This window comes from Blastomyces gilchristii, assembly GCF_000003855.2.
Source record: "Blastomyces gilchristii SLH14081 genomic scaffold supercont1.3, whole genome shotgun sequence".
Classification (NCBI taxonomy): domain Eukaryota; kingdom Fungi; phylum Ascomycota; class Eurotiomycetes; order Onygenales; family Ajellomycetaceae; genus Blastomyces; species Blastomyces gilchristii.
Window position 1 is genome coordinate 2,214,021 of NW_003101680.1, and position 17,503 is coordinate 2,231,523.

Below are 17,503 nucleotides of genomic sequence, written 5' to 3' on the forward strand. Positions count from 1 at the left end.
GCAATATACACCTCTAGTAACGCCAAAATTTCCGTTGTCTCTCAAGTATTCGTGCATGAAGCTTCCCGAAGTTGGAGTATATCGCCGCGCAGAAATGTTTTTCCGTGTCCGAGCCAACTCTAACTAAATCGTGGCATTCCGCAACACCTCCCTGGCCTCAGCTATTTTGCTCTGCTATATGCAAAAGAAGCAATACAACACCATTCCATTGACTTTTCCTTTCCCCTTTGGCCGTGGTCGGTAGAACGGGCTCACCCGCACATTGCTTCAGAAAATAGAAAGAAGAAAAAGGGGGGGATACACAAAATGGGCAGCTCGTGTACGTCGCCCTTAACTGGGCTCCTGCGGCCTCTCATGCTCCTCCTCCTCTGCATAACCCAGCTCTCCACGGCCCTGAAATTCGATCTCCCTGCCAACACAAATCAGGAGAGATGTATACGAAACTTTGTGAATAAGGATCAGCTGGTTGTTGTGACGGCGATTGTGGGTGGATCCAAAGGTGATGGACAGGTTGTTAACATGCATGTATGTTTTTCTAGGCTCCTGGAAGCCCTTTTTTTGTCTTCTTTGGGTTCACCTGGAGCTTTTTTATTTTTCTCGTGCTCCGGGACAAAATGGTTTTGCAAAGTCCACATTATTTGTATTCAATTTCCAGTCTGCCATTTAACTAACAGGTCGGTTTGTCTGGGGGAATATAGATTAAAGACTCGATGGGTAATGATTACGGCAGGCCCAAGGACGTCGTCGGCGAGAAACGACAAGCGTTTACCTCCGGGGCAGATACTGCATTCGACGTGTGCTTTGAGAACATCCTCGTTGGCCGACGTAAGTGAAAACATTTGACCGTTCCTACTTCCCCAGCTCATACTCTACCCCGTGCTACGATTCAAAGTAACCTAACGCTGCATCTTCAAACTGAATAGCTACTGGCGCCCTTTCCCGCTCCGTCGAACTTGACATTGATATTGGAGCCGACGCCCGCGACTGGTCGGCCATTCAGGTACAAGAGAAGCTACGACCGGTCGAGGCTGATCTGCGCCGTATTGAAGCGATGGTCGCCGAGATCGTGACAGAGATGGAATACATGCGGACTCGCGAGCAGAAATTGAGAGATACGAATGAGAGCACGAACGAACGAGTTAAATGGTTTGCCTTTGGGACTATTGGTATGCTGATAGGATTGGGCGCGTGGCAGGTTGTTTATCTGAGAGCGTATTTCAGGTGTGTTTTTCCTTCCCCCCTTTTTTTTTATTTGCTCTGATAAATTCCGATCCTTCGGGACTGGAAGAGGGATTCCCCTTCTTTCCCTTCTCCTTATCAGCATTCTCTGTTTGTATGTCAGGAGCTTTATGGGTTAATGATTTTTGTTTTAAATTCTACCAGGTCGAAGCATCTTATCTAAAGGCGTGACGATTTAATTTTACCTGCGCACTGCTTTATTTCCCTCTGCAGACGTCTTACATTGGGATTTTCAATGGCATCTGTAATGAAGGATGATGGAGAACATATGCATTATTATTTCTTTTTGGCAGAGCTTTCCAGATTTTTCCGTAATTGTTGTTATTATGAAATACCGAATCTATCTCTTGTATTGTTTAGCGCAGTATCCCCTGCTACTCAATCACCCGCCCAGTAACTATGTTAAGGGTAATGAGGATGTGTGGATTTAGCAGATGACGTCCAGAGGTAAATGAACCTGCTAAAAGGAAATCCCGATTGACTTTAGCCCATATCTTGTAAATATATATAGAGGGGACTTCAGCGCCCTGATCGGCTCAGGGGCCCGGTTTCGCGAATCCTGTTTCTGAATGCAAACACGGCAAACAGACCACCGGGATGATGTCAACCTAGGAAGCTCGGTAATCCTGTCCCGATATAAATTCATCCTTCTACACTCCGTACACCTTTGTTTACTATCGATTCATTCATCCTTAATAGCGCGCTTGGGCTGTTACAGAATGTCAACTCTAGGTACTCCACAATTCTTCATGCGCGCTCTGCGCCCTTCCAATGCCAGAGCAGTGTCTTCATTTTTCCAACGCCAAGCCGGAGCCGCATCCCATCGATCGCTGAGCTCAACAACATTCCGAGCCAGCAACCTGAATGAACGCGGCCACTCGACTGCTCCCTTACACCGCGAAACCCAGAAGTCTAAGCCTCTGAACCCACATCTGACAAATACCACGCCGACAAGCACCGATGACTTTCCCAAAGTTGGCGCGAAATCACCGCCCCCAGACTTGATCACAGGAGCGGATCCCGACTACCAGCCGCGCAATGCGGTCCCGGGTAAGATGGAGCATATGACAGGCACAAGTGTGAAAACGGACGGGGGGAGGAAACCTGAGTTGGGCGTTGGGGAGATGGAGGGGATTACTTTTAAGGTTGAGCCTTTGAGGCGGCAAGGGGAAGATATTACGACGATGAGGGCTAGGTTGCTGTGTACGTGTCTTACTACACCCATGCCATTATACTTATAGTGGCATAATCCCCTTATTACAGAAAGCCAAACTAACAGACAAGTAGATCAAAGCCGAAAGCGAGGCATCCTAGAATCCGACCTTCTCCTCTCGACGTTTGCATCCCAGCATCTCCCGACGATGACAGAACGACAACTGCAAGAATACGACAAATTCCTGGATGAGAATGATTGGGATATCTACTACTGGGCGACTCAAGAGGCAGAGGACCCATCCGTGACAGATGGCGCCAATTCGCCTTCCGCAACAAACATATCCGACAATCAAGCCCAGGATACCCCGACAGAGACGTGGAAAAGCGGCGCTGCAAAGAGTGGAGAATGGGCGCAGACTGTAGGGGCATTCAAACCTGCATATAGACCTGTTCCGCAGCGGTGGAAGGACTCTGAGATCCTTGCTCAATTGAGACAGCATGTGCATGAGAAGAGTGCTCTTGGAGTAAAGGGGGCGAAGGGGCAGAGCCGGAGTGGAGGAGGGTTAGGACAGATGCCTGACCTGCATAGAGTCAACGCATGAGATTTGTTCTTGGCGCTGTCATTTGCCTTGCTTTAATGTAAAACGTGTATATATACTCCTTGTAGCTAGATCATTTCACCCTGGTGGGTGTGTGTTTTTTTGTATGTCTGATACGGCGTGTAGATCCACGTGACCCCCACCCCTCTCGCTTAGGTCCGCTAGGGCTCTGGCGCACACACAAAAAAGCCGGCCACCAAATTGCGCTTAGGGCTCGTCTGGGCGCCGGAACCTCGCTCCATCTGGGAGAAGAGACGACGACGAAGAACCACCAGCTCAACGACAGACATTGCTTTGCTCGCCATCCATCCTCCTCCTTCCAACCCTCCCCCCCCACGAGGATTTCCCTGATATTCTCAGACTTCGACCGAGAGCCTGCACACTATGGCTGAGCAGCTTGTCCACCGCGGGACCCTCGAAGGCCACAATGGCTGGGTCACCTCCCTGGCCACTTCGTTGGAGAAGTAAGCTACAACCAATTTTTTTTTCTTATATAAATATATCTCGAAGCTTGCCAAAAAGAACACAGTGGAATTCTGACTGGCAAAATCACTATGTTAGCCCCGATATGCTCCTTTCCGCCAGTCGCGATAAGACCCTGATCATCTGGAACTTGACTCGTGATGATACCGCATACGGATATCCCAAGCGGAGCCTTCATGGCCACTCGCACATTGTCTCCGACTGTGTATGCAAAAAAGAATACCATCCCAGAAGCTTTGAAAAAACAAAAAGGAGTTGTTAAAAAGGGTCTTCTGAGGGAGCAATATCGGCTGATTCTTGTGCATTGCTTTTTCCCTCTTCTCGTGAATTAGGTGATCTCGTCCGACGGTGCTTACGCGCTTTCTTCTTCGTGGGATAAAACCCTTCGTCTCTGGGAATTGGCTACTGGCAACACCACCAGAACTTTCGTTGGCCACACCAATGATGTTTTGTCCGTCTCCTTCTCTGCCGACAACCGCCAGATCGTGTCCGGATCCCGCGACCGGACCATCAAGCTGTGGAACACCCTGGGTGACTGCAAGTTCACCATCACCGACAAGGGACACACCGAATGGGTCTCCTGCGTTCGTTTCAGCCCCAACCCCCAGAACCCCGTCATCGTTTCTGCTGGCTGGGACAAACTCGTCAAGGTACGAAATAAATATTTGACATATCGCTCAATTGCGACCCCCTAACCCCCCCCAGTTGCATATGTGTCGGATTTACGATTATATATGCCCAAATGATGTTTTGCATTTACGTATTTGCTACTTCAGAGCCCTTAAGAGGCCATGAGACAAACTTCACCAATTGCCCTGATGGAAAACCCTTACAATTTTTCATACGGTTGAAAAAGAAGGCACAAATGAATACCATATTTCCAGTAGATTTCGTTTTGGCTAATATCACGAAACTTGAAAAAGGTCTGGGAACTCTCATCCTGCCGTATCCAAACCGACCACATCGGCCACACTGGCTACATCAACACCGTCACCATCTCCCCCGACGGATCCCTCTGTGCCTCCGGTGGCAAGGATGGCACCACCATGCTCTGGGATCTTAACGAGTCCAAGCACCTCTACTCCCTCCAAGCCGGTGACGAGATCCACGCCCTCGTCTTCTCCCCCAACCGCTACTGGCTCTGCGCTGCCACCTCCAGCAGCATCACCATTTTCGATCTGGAGAAGAAGAGCAAGGTCGACGAGCTCAAGCCTGAATTCGTTGAGAAGGGAAAGAAGAGCCGTGAGCCTGAGTGCATAAGCTTGGCTTGGAGCGCTGATGGCCAGACTCTGTTTGCTGGATACACTGATAATAAGATCCGAGCCTGGGGTGTTATGTCGAGAACGTAGGAGGGATCTCTGTGTGTGCCCGTTTATGTGTAATATGTTTGTCTCTGGGGCGGAAGCAAATAGAAAAACGGAGCTGTTGTGGAAATTACAGGCTGGATGGCTGGGTTGCGATGGATGAGCAATGAGCAAATGACAAAAACCACCTACCCCTTTTCTTTATTATATCTCTCTCTCTCCCATTTTCTTTCTTCGGTGGACTGGAACGGGAGTTTTCTGTGTTTTTTGATAGAGTTGACTTGCCTTTTTTTCCCACCCTTTTATCGAGATAAAAAGAGGACCAAAGAAAGAAAGTTAAGTTCTGTCGAAAAAAACAAATCCCTTCCACGCTGAGGAAGAAATTGTCTCATGCCACTGTTTCGAATCAAAACATGATTTCCATACCGTGCATGCCCTTACTAATCTAGAAGCAAGGAATGCGAAATGCAAAGCCGAACAAAAAAAAAAATACCAACTAATTTTTCTATGTTCTTAAATTCCTCCTCGAATTATGGTCGACTTTTTTTCTATGATCGTAGATACATATCTTTTTTGAGAGAATCCTCCATGCGTCTACCAGCTTTGGTCACTGCTGTACATCGGGAAGAGCTTTCTCCCACAATATTTTCCTTCAACTCTTGTTAACCATCACCTTAATATCCCGCGAAAACACTTGAGTTCCAAAGGCCTATTTCGCTGTGTCTCTCGAACCGTCGCTTCTTCTATTAGTGCCGGAAGACTCGCTGTTACTGCTGGATTATTTTATCGAGTCACAGTAGACTTCATTAAGTTTGGCCGGAAAGAAATCCAAGATCTAACCAAAGTGCCTATTAACCAGAAGATGGATGGTCGTGCTCTCGGCGCCACGCTGCTCCCGTGTCGATTTTCTTTCTAGTGATAGATGTAGACTTACATTTCCCCATGCTTCACAACAACGCCTTGGCTTTGGTTTATTAACGTTGCTCGATTTTGGTTGGACTTTTACTGAATCTCTACTTCACATCTTAGAATGAATCAACCAGTTTTCTCCACCATCATAGTCCCAGAAATCCTCCAGGTCAATCAGACTCACGCAGAAGCCTGAGTCCAGTGCTTGACCTACTAAGAGGACATGTGAAGCTAGAAACGATTCCATCTTTAGCTGTGTCATATTTGCATTGTTCCCCTGTCACTGTTGATTAAAAGTAAATAGAGGTGGCATAGTATTTTCATCGAAGACCAATCTAGCAATGTAGCAGGGTATCATTGTATAAATATATAGTACAAAAAGTAAGACAAAAAATTTTCCATAGAAGTAAACAGGCCTATTTCAATTTGTTAAGTCTCCTTATAGCATCATCTGATACCTTAATTCCCTCCTCAAACTGTAGCTCAGAGGCCAATTGCCTGCCCTTCTCATAGTAACCACGGGCTTCTGCGAATTTCTTCTGCATCTCCGAAATCTCGCCCAAATTATACAGCGCAGCCAGACACGATTGATCGCAATCTTCGTTCCGGACTGGCGGTTTGATATGTGCTGCAACATCCAAAGCCTTCTTTGCCCACTGTGCGGCAGCATCTAATAGCTCCGGTTTAGATATCGGTGAGCCGTCTGACCTCGGTATCGATGCTGATTTTCCAGTTGCCCTTTGAGCTTCCTCTGCCATCTGGGAAGAGATGTTGTTAAGGAGAACAACCTGCGCGCACGTCGTCGACTGGCCCTCCTCTTCTTTGATCAAACCTAGACTCTGTATGTATAAGGTCGCAGCGAGGTGGTGTTTGCCCTTTTTGGCATATAAATCAGCCAGGTCATTGCACGACGCAGCAATCTCAGTGAGGTTAACATAGTCATCTCCATCGTCGCGCGAAACCGGCAGATTCAATTCTCTGCGCCTTCGGACCTCCCCAGCACTCTCGTTAACCGCACCAATGAGGGAATTCTCCGCTTTGTCCATATCCTGCACGGAATTACTCGAGTATAAATCTGCTAGTTTAATTTTAATGCCAATGACCTTTTTCATAACTTGGTCACGAAGCTTCGCCTCCATTCCTTCCTTTTCGAGTGCCTTTTTTGCTGCTTCCGCAGCTTCAGGGTCAACAGGTACAACGGGGGGATTGTGGACTCTTTGTTTATCAATTATCATTTGCCTTCTCCTCCCATTGGTTACCCACTCTTTGCAGTCTGCTAGAGTCTTCTCAAGCATGTCAATGGATGCTTTGATCAGCCCATTTTTCTCCAACATTTCAGCGGCTGCGATTCTTATACCCAGGACTTCGTCAGAGAATGGGTGCATCTGAACATGTTCGGCAACAACAAGTGCCTCCCTAAACAGCTGCAGTGCCAAGATAGGATCTGGTCGGATTTCAGAATGGTGAAGCGCTTTGCGAAGGGGTGCAGCCACCTCTGGCGGAAATCTGTTAAGGTATGGGTCTACCCGAGTAACCCGGTCGTATATGATGTATACAAGTAACCCCGCATTCACCGCCACGAATAATAGAGTGAGCGGGAAGCCAATTGGGTTTGTTTGCCATATTTTACCCCACGCTTCCTTGTAATCTTGCCTGAATTTTTGGAAGCGCGAGGTGCTGTTGAACCGGACTTGTATCGGCGGGTTGGAAATCAGTCGATATTTCGGTAACGGGGCTATTTGAGGCCTAGGATGAGATCGAGGTGTGGTGGAGAGGAATCGTACGGCGGAGGGGAGGGTTTGTGGTTGGCGGAGGGGCGGAGAGGCGCTGATGCGCTTTGGTATCAGCCGGAACATGGCCGATAGGCTGCGTACTGTAAATTGAATTTTTAAGACGAATTTCTTGAAACCATTCAGCATAGACGACGCAGATGTGTTTCCATACGCAGAATGCAGCATCAATGGCAGGGCTCAACGGAAATAACTCGCCAGATGCATCGAAGCTTTTTTTTGAAGAATTCAGGGTGGAAGAGCTGCGGGAAAATAGATTGATATCAGGTCTGTTTGCTCTGTTTGTCCGTTCTTGGCATAATGGTCCGAGCTCCCTTCCACTCCGCTCCACCCCAAGGCAATGACGTCTTGGCAATATCATGTCTCAACGGCAACTGCTATTTCCAGTGCAAAACCTCAAGACCGTTTCCAGCTTTTTTATACTACGCACATTGGTATATAAGGAAAACTACATTCAAGATGTGTGGCCGGTATGCCATGGGTATTGTATGTAACCCGCCACCTTTACGGAGTGTCAAGTCATTCTACCTCCCTTCAGGCTCTTTCTGGCCGTCTAATGATGATCCTTTTTGTGTAGCGCCTCGCGTTCATCCGAAACCAATTACAACAACGTGGCCATCCTGTGGATGAGGCCGCAGATGACGATGACGTGAGGCAAACTTACAACTTTGCCCCTGGGAGTTACGGCGCGGTTTATCGCGCAGACGCTTCTGATCACGGTGGCGCTGTTGGTTCCCAGGACGATGACACCGGCAGCAATGAGCAAGTGGAAGATCAAGGGGCAAATGATGGCTCTACGAAGACAACAGAGCGCAGAACTCATTATAAACTTCAAAGCATGAAATGGGGTTTAATACCATTTTGGACCAAAAGGTCCCCTGATTACGGCTCCATGCTGAAAACAATCAACTGTCGCGACGATTCTTTAATCGAGGATAGGGGAATGTGGACGTCAATGAAGAAAAAGAAGCGCTGTGTTGTAGTCTGTCAAGGCTTTTACGAATGGCTGAAAAAGGGACCCGGTGGGAAAGAGAAAGTTCCCCACTATGTCCGACGAAAGGACGGCGATTTGATGTGTTTCGCGGGTCTGTGGGACTGTGTTCAGTATGAAGGTATGGGTTCCATTCTAAATTCTGCAGTGTTCCGGCGTCTCAAATACAATAGCACTCAGAAGCCACTTTCTGACAACCAAGCATAGGCTCTGATGAGAAACTCTACACGTACACTATAATTACCACTGATTCGAATCCCTATCTTAAGTTTCTTCATGATCGAATGCCTGTCATTCTCGATCAAGGTAGCCCTGAAATGGCTACATGGCTGGATCCCCATCGCGTGACTTGGTCAAAGGAACTCCAATCCATCCTCAAACCGTACGAAGGGGAGCTCGAGTGCTACCCCGTCAGCAAAGAAGTAGGGAAAGTAGGAAACAATTCTCCAGACTTCATTATCCCAGTAAACAGCAAGGAGAATAAAAGCAACATTGCGAACTTTTTCGCCAGTGCTGGGAGCAAAGGCAAGCCTGGACAGAAATCCCAAATTCGCGATATCAGCAAATCTAGCGGTGAAAAACCAGGAGCAAAGAATGTTTCAGCGCTTGATCAAGAGAGCAAAGTAAAGAAAGAAGAAGAAGAGGGTAACAAAGATGCAATATATTTGACTTCGTTCAAGTCAGATTCCGATGCCCCATCCGCTTCGCAAACCCCGGCGGTCAAACGAAAACGGGGATCTCCGAAGGCTGCTGAGGACACTGATGTGACTGCCAAACTCCCCAAGATAACGCAATCAGACTCTGTGCAGCCATCTCCTAAGAAAGATGTTATCCACTCCCCCACAAAGCCCATTGGTAGAAAAATGAGGAGTGCCACAAGCAACGGGTCAACTCCTAAGCAGGGGGGTGCCAAAAGGACGACAAGCGGGACGCAACGAATTACTAGTTTCTTCAAAAAATAACGATGCTGGAAAGGGCCGGCCGCATTCTCAGTTGTCTTCTTCATTCGCTTTGTTTACTATGATACCATTTGGAACCTGTACATTTGTCTCTACTGCCTACGGATCAATTACATATATTAATGTCGACATATTGCTGATTCTTTTCAACTTCAATGAAATTTTTACAAATATTTGCTTCGATGGAGTTCTTTCTTATTGACATCGTGGGATATTTGACTCTAAATGCACATACATAAAGCCTCAGTATAAAAGTTGTGGACTTTTGGAGATGGCGCAGAAAGGGATGCTTCTTTAGCGTGTTCTCATCACCGGAATATGTGAAGTGAAGGGCGGAACCGGAACAGGGACTAAACCGTACATAGCTGCCCACTATGGCGGAAGAAGAGAAGACCAAAGTTGCCGCAAAGAACCTGGTTTTGTCAGCTACTGGGGCAAAAGAGCTCAACCACCACCAGCTAACACTGGAGGAAGAGGGGCTGAATACACACAGGAGAGCTAGCCTTGGTTGACAGGTTTATGCCCGCGTTTGATTTTAAGCTTTGTTGTCTTGTACCCGCCCCCGCTGCTGTCATTTTCACATGTGTACGCTGGATATTTGTTTCTTCACGAATTCTCTAATGATCTTTATTATGTTGGTAACGTGCTATGTTCTGGGTTTCATGAAAGAAATCCACTAATTGAGCCACTCGTCGCCTGCGCCCACCAAAAGCAGCAGCTTAAGTGGTTATATAGTAGTCTAAACAGGTTGCACTCTGGCCCATTCTGTCAGTGGGTTGACAAAGACATCACAGGTCATTTTTGTAGCTGCTATTCTTCCTTCCTTTCACATGTAAACATTTTCTCACAGATATGATTGATTCCCCATGGGATGAGTGTTGGAAAGGATAAAGGACAAGCGAATTGAGTGCATTGTCTCAATTGCCACTTGTTTAAAGAAGGGCCATAACGAGATACGACCGTGCTATGGTTTGTCCACAATACAGTGTTGGCAGGTTTTGTAAGCCGAGCCACGATTCGAGAAATATTTGATATATTCCCGCGCTGTGCATGCAAGCCTATAAGACATAAACTATATGTTGCTCCTATGATGCTGTCGCGGTATATGCACAGGCAATCCCATCATGAATATTGAAGGAATCCAGGCAAAAATGGCACAACTGTTAACACAACGAGGGTATAAGAGAATGATCCTTATAAGGGTCCACGCAAAGGTGTTTCAATTGAGCAGCCAAATATGCAGAGCACTAAACCTTCGTGGTGCCGCAGTGGCCTGCCATAAATGATTCGGCAATCCCATGTTTCACACCATGGGGGTTCATATATTAGGAGTGGAGTGGTTTGCCTAAATGCAAATTTCTAGCGTCTAGCTGCGCTAATTATTCTCCTCTGATCGAAGGCGCTGAACAAGCTTCTCTCGCAAAAATGGACTGAGACCAAGGCTGCACATGCTTGTCAGTGGTGAACATTATCTCGTAGGAGGGATTAGCACGTACATTCCATTCGAGGTGATGACCCGGTAGGTACCTAGCATTCCACTGTTTTAACCAGCAAGTCCTACTAAAAGCGACGGGCGAACACCGGGTACGCTTTATAGACTTACCACTGGGCTGGTAATTCCCTTCAATATTTCCGTTCCCATCAACTTCCAGGCTGCCGAATATATCTTCTGGCCTGCGGGAGGGAGAAAAAATTAATGTCTTAGGGTGACATGAGCTACGAGATTGAAATCTTACCATGCGATCCTAGCAAACTCCGGGGGATTCCTCGTATCGAAAATATGAATCCATCCACCTCTCTTAGTGGAATTTGTGCTATCCTTAAAGCCTTCATTTGAACTGGTAGCGCCACGTCTCCGCTGCCTTTGCCCCCGGCCACCAGTAGCAAGATTTACCCCACTCGTGTAAGCCATTACTTGCGCCTGCGACACTACCTCAGGATCCTCATGTGCATGCTCTGCAATGACTGACTGGAGCGTGTTTAGAAACGCCGGATTTTCTTTCAAAGAGTTAGTGGTTGGAGGAAGTTTGGACGTCACTCCGATCGCAAGGTTGGGTTTCGGAGGATCTGTAGGTAAAAGAGAGAGTATATAGCTATTCGGGGTTTGGGGATTTGGGAAAACGAACTGTGGGAATAATTAGTATCAGCACTTTTTCCACAATTGTTCTTCTAATGCGTAACTGGAATTGAAGGGCTTATATCAAGCATACGATATGTGAGTTGCCCTGCAAGGTAGTCAAAGATCTAAAGTAAAATCGCGTTGGGTTGAAAATAGCGCGGCGCGCGCTCCAGATAATTGTTTCCATGAGATAGAGAGAGATATATATACTTCTGCTAGCTCGATAATTGTGCAATTGGAGTAAAAGGCGTTTAATAAAAGTGTGAAGCTCGTACTCCGTACGGAGTAGATTATATGTCACTTGTAGGTTTGATCACAAATCACATGACTTCGCGTTCAACGCCAAAGCTGAAGCCTGAGGCTTCACTCAACTTCATACTAATCTGTATTCACCCCAATAATAGCTCAAGATGGAACTGCAAAATCCAAAGGCTTATCCAAACCGGATATTTTGGCGCTCACATTTTTGAGCGACGTTAGTTTTGTTAAAGAAAAATGATTGCATAGGGTTGTCTCGACTCTGGTTACGATTGAGCTGTACCTCACAATCGAAGCTGTGACTTGCCGTGGCAGCTTCTGCTGCTGTATAAAAGGACCTTTTATGGCCCTTTTATGCGACTAGATATTCTCAAACCAGTTCGTTGTTGTGTCGCACTGACTTCTATCATTTGTCGTTCTTTGAAATCTACTTGTTGGCATCGAATCTATCATCATGGCTACCCCCTCATCCAAGCACAACCCTGGGCAAACACCTCACCCAACCTCACCCCCTCACCCATCAGCAGTGCCTATGGGTCGTCCGCTTTCCCACAAGTCCCCTTCTATTCGGACGCCTTCTGCTTCTGGCCATGGACATCATCCCAGTGTTTCTTCGCATCAGTATCCGACCCCCATGGCTGTCCCTGCCTCCGTGGAGGATACTATCGCATTCAGCTCACCATCAGCGCTGTTGGCTCTTGGTTTAGGCGGTATCACGCCATCTCCAGCAGGAAACGATGCTCTAGCTGGATCAGGGATCAACGATAATGGCATCCATTCAATGGGGATGTCGACCCTAGGCATGAGTGGCGCACGGGACACTGATGAAGAGAAAACTCGCCGAATGGAGGAAGTTATCCGACTACTCAGAACCCGTGTTTCTGGAAGAGGCGTATGCCGCGAGGGTATGGAGAGGCTAGGGAAGTTTGAGGGATTCGAGTGTTTGTGGCAAGAAAATGACCTAAGCATTGCCGGGAACTTTGTGGATCTGGAGATCCAGTTCGAAGACGGCGCAGAGAACGTTAAGGATGTCAGCTTAAATTATACTACTCCAAGCACCGTGGAGGGAGAAAGGAGAGTGGAGGCCACTGCGGTTCTAAAACAGGATCTTATGCAGTCTACTGGAGAGCATGACGAGATGCCTTGGAAGAGCCTCGATGCGTTTCATTCAAATTTGCATAGACTAGCCAAATTGGATCAGCTCAGTCGTGATGTCAACTGCTTCGAAGCAGTGACAGGGCTGTATGAGAGTTTAAAACGAGTATGGGAAGGCGAATTAAGCCGGCATCCAGAGAAGAGCCATTGGGAACATGTTTGCACAAGTCAGGTAGGCCAACCTGGTCTACACCAAAACAAAAGAATCGGTTTGAGTCTTCAGTATTGGGTTGAGCAGAGACGGAATTTGGATTCAAACCATAAGGTCATTCCGAATGCCATGAGTATCGACCAACCCACTCCAGACGATCAAAATTCAACCCCTGTCAATAAGCATAAAATATGGAGCGCAGCGATCGAGTGTGAAGAAGGCTACCCATCATTACGCGTGTCGAACGAATGGGTCGCGGCTGAACCATTTACGACTATGAACACTGGAGGGTCGTCTTCAGCTGCTAATGGAAACGACTCTGAGATTCTGTTGATCAACTGGCTGGACCCTCCTGCCACCCTCGTCACCAGCCCAAATGACGTTACACTTGATTCTACCGCCTTGGGCACCACAACACCAAATCGGCGCTTTGTTGCGCGCCTGGAACCCCCCATCCATATACCTATAATTGCAGCAGCGGAGGTATACAGGGTGCTTGGGTTGAACATGCCCCCGGAGCCGAAAACGGTTACATATGACGGGCTTGTAGTTCCACTACCCAATGTTGTTTCGACAGGAGACGGCCAAGATGAGAATAGCTCCTCACCATCTAACGGAAGAGTTCAAGAAAGGGTCGTGTATAGCTTTGATGACGATAACCAACCGAAACAACACCGGCATATTTATACTTTCCATCCCTTTGAGCATATTGTCGGACGCACCATTCGTGACCTCCCCTTTTCTCACCCACGACAGCTAGCTGATATTCTACCTGTGAGTGCATAGATTTTTTGCCCCTTTCCACGTTCTTTCCTTTGTTCTTGTGTATACTCCAAGAGTAATTATTATTAACGATTATTTCTAGATCTTACGCCAATACGCATTGTTGTCTAGCCTTCTTGACAGAGTATTTGCCAATCAAGACAACAAAACTGTCGGGTCAAGCAACAAGTCTTTCCCGCCTAACCCGATGGGCTCGACTACGTCAAAACAGACATCTAAGCCTGACGTCACATTCATCACCAACATCAAGCCTGTAGTATCCAAACTTAACTCGATGCTTTCCAGCGATCCCAAACCCAGGAACGATAAAAGGAGCGGCTTTGACGCTCAATTTGCCGTATCATCTTCCACCCCTTCGCCATCAAATGATGATCGGAGAGTGGACATATCTCTGCGAACTCCAATATCAGGACCACCTTCCTTGTTGCTATTATTCAACGCGCCCAACAGAAACCCAAATATCTCCATGGAAAACCCGACAACAATCACAATCAATGTAGATATCGGACTCAACGGCAACATCACGGTCTCGCGGGTTGCCGGGATGTGCGATGATCGTAGCAACAGCGGAGGGGGCCTCACAGACGACGCCCCCGGAGCAGGACCGCGGGACCTCAGCAGAAAACTCGCAAGAGTGCTACAGACTTCTGAGGATCTTGGAATGCTGGTGGAATGGGTCTTGAAGTGGATGCGGAAGCAGAAGTCGTAATTTTTTTTTTTTTTATTTTCTTTTTTGATTAAGATGTGGCGTATGCCTGTCTAGTAACTATGGTATCCCTATCCCAAGCACATCTCATTCCTTCATCCTTCATTCCACAGGGCAGCAGCCGCCTATCCACAATCGGCAAAACAGTGATGTCCTGGAACTACGCGCGAACCCCCCCTTCCCCCCCCCCCCTTCACCTGCTGCCAGGCGTATGAATGAATCTATGACCCAGATGAAACCGCAGATGAAACGCTTGTTTGTTGCCCATACTTTCCCGGATCCGCGCAGTCTAGTCTAGTGTCGAAAACGGCAATCAATCCTCAAGTGAGAGGTAGCCGCGTCACCCGCTCTTGATTTCTCTGAAACAGTGGGGTTGGGGTTGAGAGAATCCGGGGTCCCCGAATTCGATGAAACTTGCCGTGAATAATGCGGACGCGAAGATCTAGGTAGGCAGCCCCAGGTGGCCGTGCGAAGGAAGGGGGCCTTTTTTTTGGAAAGCCGAAGATAGATGTTACTTGTACTGTACTATTACATTATTCCAATATGTCTAATCTATCTATCATAACTCCCTCAAGCAGCGCACGATTTCTTTGTCCGATGGGAGGGAAAGGAGGCGTGTTTCAACAACTATCTATCCCATGGAAGGAGAGATATATATCATTATTTAACCCCACAATTTCCCTTCCCTTGCCTTCCCCCCCCCCCCATACCTACCCAATACCCATCCATCCATACCCAATACCATTACTCTCACATCATTTTTGTGTTTACACTTGTTTGTTCTCCAGTACTCCGTAATCAACCAGCCAATAACAGCCGCCCGATAAGGCGACAGATAACCGAACCCTAAAAAAAGAAACAAAAGTGGAGACCTAAAGTTACCTAACCTAACCTAAACCAGGCAGTAACGAAAAAAAAACAGGGGAAAAGGAAGCCCAGGCCAAACCTTGGAAGTTCGTTCTTCGGGCGGGGAGGGGAGGCCATTTTTGGTATAGTATGGTACGGTATGTATTGTACGGTATGTAAGTATGGTATTTATGTACGAATGGGATGAACTGACTTGGCGGCTGGCGGCGGTGTGTGTGTGGGTGTGAAACAGCAGCTGAAGATGGATGATGAGACAGGATGGAAAGGGGATGGATGGGGAGTTTGTTAGCTAAATATAAATTGTTTCTTTTGTGTGCGTTTGCTTTCTTTTTTTTTCTTTTTTTTTTTTTTTGGGGGGGGAGATATTAAAGAATAATAAGATACTCCGTATAGTAATGTATGTATGTACATACATGTACATAAATAAATAAATACATGAAGATAATAAACCTGCATGAGTTAGGGTTAAGTTGTGTTGTGGCTTGTCACTTTCTTGTGCGCTGGGAAAAAAGAAGAGTTTTATATCTTTTCAAGCCCCTTGGTCGTTCGTCGGCCGTGACAGGCACTGTAGTATTTCGCTGCTACGCTCGGATGGTAGATTAATATTATTATGGATTATGATGGATTATGAATATCAGATATATATCAGGTTATCTGAGATGCTTGCTATTGATATAAAAATTATCAATGGTAGGGTAGGGTAGGGGTTAAGGTAGGGAAATGGTAGGGTAGGATGGAATAGCCAAGTTGGTCTAACCTAGCGTCCACCGCCTTGTCCGCGCGCCCCCCCCCCCCCCAATGGAATTGATTATTAGCCGGCGGGAAAATGCAAGCTCTGCTCTGCTCTGCTCTGCTCTAACTTACATGGAACTAGAGTTTTCTGCTCAATAATCAAAAACCACAGTGAACAACTCTAACACACACAATTTGTTTTCATTATCGTAATAATCAGTTGAAAAAAGGGATGATTCATTCCCTTCTCCCAGATAAGAAGAAGAAGAAGGAGGAGGAGGAGGAGGAGGAGGAGGAGGTTTCATAGGAATCGTCGTTGTCGTTGATATGAGATGAGGGATTTTTAACAGTACTAGTGAGTTATTTTTGCACATTCAATCAAACCGCCTCTCCTTCCTTTTTTTTTTTTTTTTTTTTGGCTTGCTGGGGGGGTGGAGCTTGAGTAGTTTAGCTTACTACATACATTCATAGAGGTTGTGCATTAGTTTGATTTCTGTTTTTTTTTTTTTTTTTTTCTTTTTTTTTTGCTTCAATCAAACAAACAAACCACTATTCTCCTCCAGTTGACGAAACGAACGAACGGCTCTGAGTAAATATTCTAGCAGGAGAGTGAGTTAGAGAAAACATCACCACATCAATATCTGATAGAATAATAGTATAAAGAGAGAAACAGCATTTTCAACATAGATTCATTCAATTTCCAAAACCCTCAATCTAAAAATGCTACATCCCATTTCCCTTCTTCCATTGATTTGCAGATTGCACAAGTGGTATTATTATTATACATATACAGAGTATTTCTGCAATGTGTCTGACATTTTCAACGGCTGCAATTGGCCGATATCATACATATATACATACATATATACATACATATATACATACATACTATACTGTTCTATCCTGCAGCTGGCGGCGAGTGAAAACCAGGCTCAAAGGCTAGATAGAACCTGCCAGAACCTGGTTTCTGAGCAGAAGGGCGGTGGGCGGTGGGCGGTGAGCGGTGGGCAGTGGAAGTAAGCCTAAGTTCCACGTGACGTGGGGGAATTAGGTAGGTTCCAAGGTTATATAGAGAGGTTATTTAATATTGAGAAGGTTAGTATCAGTCTGGCTCTGGATTATTTCACCTGTTGAAACTGTTTACAAGCTTTTAAAAAAAAAAAAAAAAAAAAAAAAATCAAGGCCTTGAAAGCAGCTGATTACATCGGACTTGACTCTGTATAAAATCACATAATAATAATAAATAAAAATCTACGGAAGAATGGCCGCAGACAGGCAGACAAATAATAATAAAAACTTGTTC

The 17,503-nt window shown here is 46.4% G+C and overlaps 7 protein-coding genes across 8 annotated transcripts; 5 read left to right on the forward strand and 2 right to left on the reverse strand.

The window, feature by feature from the left end:
* Positions 1–306: 306 nt before the first annotated feature.
* BDBG_02208 (endoplasmic reticulum vesicle protein 25) lies at positions 307–1,402 on the forward strand (the record flags this gene model as incomplete). The annotated part of the gene is made up of 4 exons (XM_002627491.1): positions 307–525; positions 699–825; positions 924–1,221; positions 1,384–1,402. 4 exons carry the CDS (start codon positions 307–309, stop codon positions 1,400–1,402), a joined length of 663 nt encoding a protein of 220 aa, XP_002627537.1.
* A 406-nt stretch (positions 1,403–1,808) lies between these two features.
* BDBG_02209 (TPR repeat protein) lies at positions 1,809–2,996 on the forward strand (the record flags this gene model as incomplete). The annotated part of the gene is made up of 2 exons (XM_002627492.2): positions 1,809–2,442; positions 2,527–2,996. The coding sequence occupies 2 exons, from the start codon at positions 1,809–1,811 to the stop codon at positions 2,994–2,996; spliced, it is 1,104 nt and encodes a 367-aa protein (XP_002627538.2).
* Positions 2,997–3,377: 381 nt separating this feature from the next.
* Positions 3,378–4,825, forward strand: BDBG_02210 (guanine nucleotide-binding protein subunit beta-like protein; the record flags this gene model as incomplete). The annotated part of the gene is made up of 4 exons (XM_002627493.2): positions 3,378–3,457; positions 3,555–3,681; positions 3,809–4,126; positions 4,400–4,825. The coding sequence occupies 4 exons, from the start codon at positions 3,378–3,380 to the stop codon at positions 4,823–4,825; spliced, it is 951 nt and encodes a 316-aa protein (XP_002627539.1).
* Positions 4,826–5,928: 1,103 nt separating this feature from the next.
* BDBG_02212 (TPR domain-containing protein) lies at positions 5,929–7,712 on the reverse strand. Its single transcript, XM_002627495.2, has one exon. The coding sequence runs from the start codon at positions 7,645–7,647 to the stop codon at positions 6,106–6,108; it is 1,542 nt and encodes a 513-aa protein (XP_002627541.2). The 5' UTR covers positions 7,648–7,712; the 3' UTR covers positions 5,929–6,105.
* BDBG_02213 (DUF159 domain-containing protein) lies at positions 7,713–10,224 on the forward strand. Its single transcript, XM_002627496.2, has 3 exons — positions 7,713–7,965; positions 8,057–8,591; positions 8,678–10,224. The coding sequence occupies exons 1-3, from the start codon at positions 7,780–7,782 to the stop codon at positions 9,430–9,432; spliced, it is 1,476 nt and encodes a 491-aa protein (XP_002627542.2). The 5' UTR covers positions 7,713–7,779; the 3' UTR covers positions 9,433–10,224.
* On the reverse strand, positions 9,569–11,818 carry BDBG_02214. 2 transcript variants are annotated; one of them, XM_031720696.1, is made up of 6 exons: positions 11,640–11,818; positions 11,166–11,554; positions 11,033–11,103; positions 10,926–10,956; positions 9,921–10,871; positions 9,569–9,842 (listed from the first exon to the last, which is right to left on the reverse strand). In XM_031720696.1, the coding sequence occupies exons 1-5, from the start codon at positions 11,733–11,735 to the stop codon at positions 10,805–10,807; spliced, it is 654 nt and encodes a 217-aa protein (XP_031576939.1). In that variant the 5' UTR covers positions 11,736–11,818; the 3' UTR covers positions 9,569–9,842; positions 9,921–10,804. The 2 variants fall into 2 exon arrangements, with proteins under 2 accessions (XP_031576939.1, XP_002627543.1); XM_002627497.2 differs by lacking the exon at positions 9,569–9,842 and having other exon boundaries at positions 9,850–10,871.
* A 112-nt stretch (positions 11,819–11,930) lies between these two features.
* On the forward strand, positions 11,931–16,017 carry BDBG_02215 (uncharacterized protein). Its single transcript, XM_002627498.2, has 2 exons — positions 11,931–13,886; positions 13,978–16,017. The coding sequence occupies exons 1-2, from the start codon at positions 12,261–12,263 to the stop codon at positions 14,602–14,604; spliced, it is 2,253 nt and encodes a 750-aa protein (XP_002627544.2). The 5' UTR covers positions 11,931–12,260; the 3' UTR covers positions 14,605–16,017.
* Positions 16,018–17,503: the final 1,486 nt, after the last annotated feature.

Coding starts and splice junctions, on each gene's coding strand:
- BDBG_02212 (XM_002627495.2), bottom strand. CDS start 7,647: ATGCTGCATTCTGCGTATGGAAACACATCTGCGTCGTCTATGCTGAAT.
- BDBG_02213 (XM_002627496.2), top strand. CDS start 7,780: ATGGTCCGAGCTCCCTTCCACTCCGCTCCACCCCAAGGCAATGACGTC. Junction 7,966..8,056: donor GCCGGTATGCCATGGGTATT/GTATGTAACCCG, acceptor CTTTTTGTGTAG/CGCCTCGCGTTCATCCGAAA. Junction 8,592..8,677: donor GGACTGTGTTCAGTATGAAG/GTATGGGTTCCA, acceptor AACCAAGCATAG/GCTCTGATGAGAAACTCTAC.
- BDBG_02214 (XM_031720696.1), bottom strand. CDS start 11,735: ATGGAAACAATTATCTGGAGCGCGCGCCGCGCTATTTTCAACCCAACG. Junction 11,104..11,165: donor GAGTTTGCTAGGATCGCATG/GTAAGATTTCAA, acceptor TCCCTCCCGCAG/GCCAGAAGATATATTCGGCA. Junction 10,872..10,925: donor GTCATCACCTCGAATGGAAT/GTACGTGCTAAT, acceptor AAGCATGTGCAG/CCTTGGTCTCAGTCCATTTT.
- BDBG_02215 (XM_002627498.2), top strand. CDS start 12,261: ATGGCTACCCCCTCATCCAAGCACAACCCTGGGCAAACACCTCACCCA. Junction 13,887..13,977: donor AGCTAGCTGATATTCTACCT/GTGAGTGCATAG, acceptor GATTATTTCTAG/ATCTTACGCCAATACGCATT.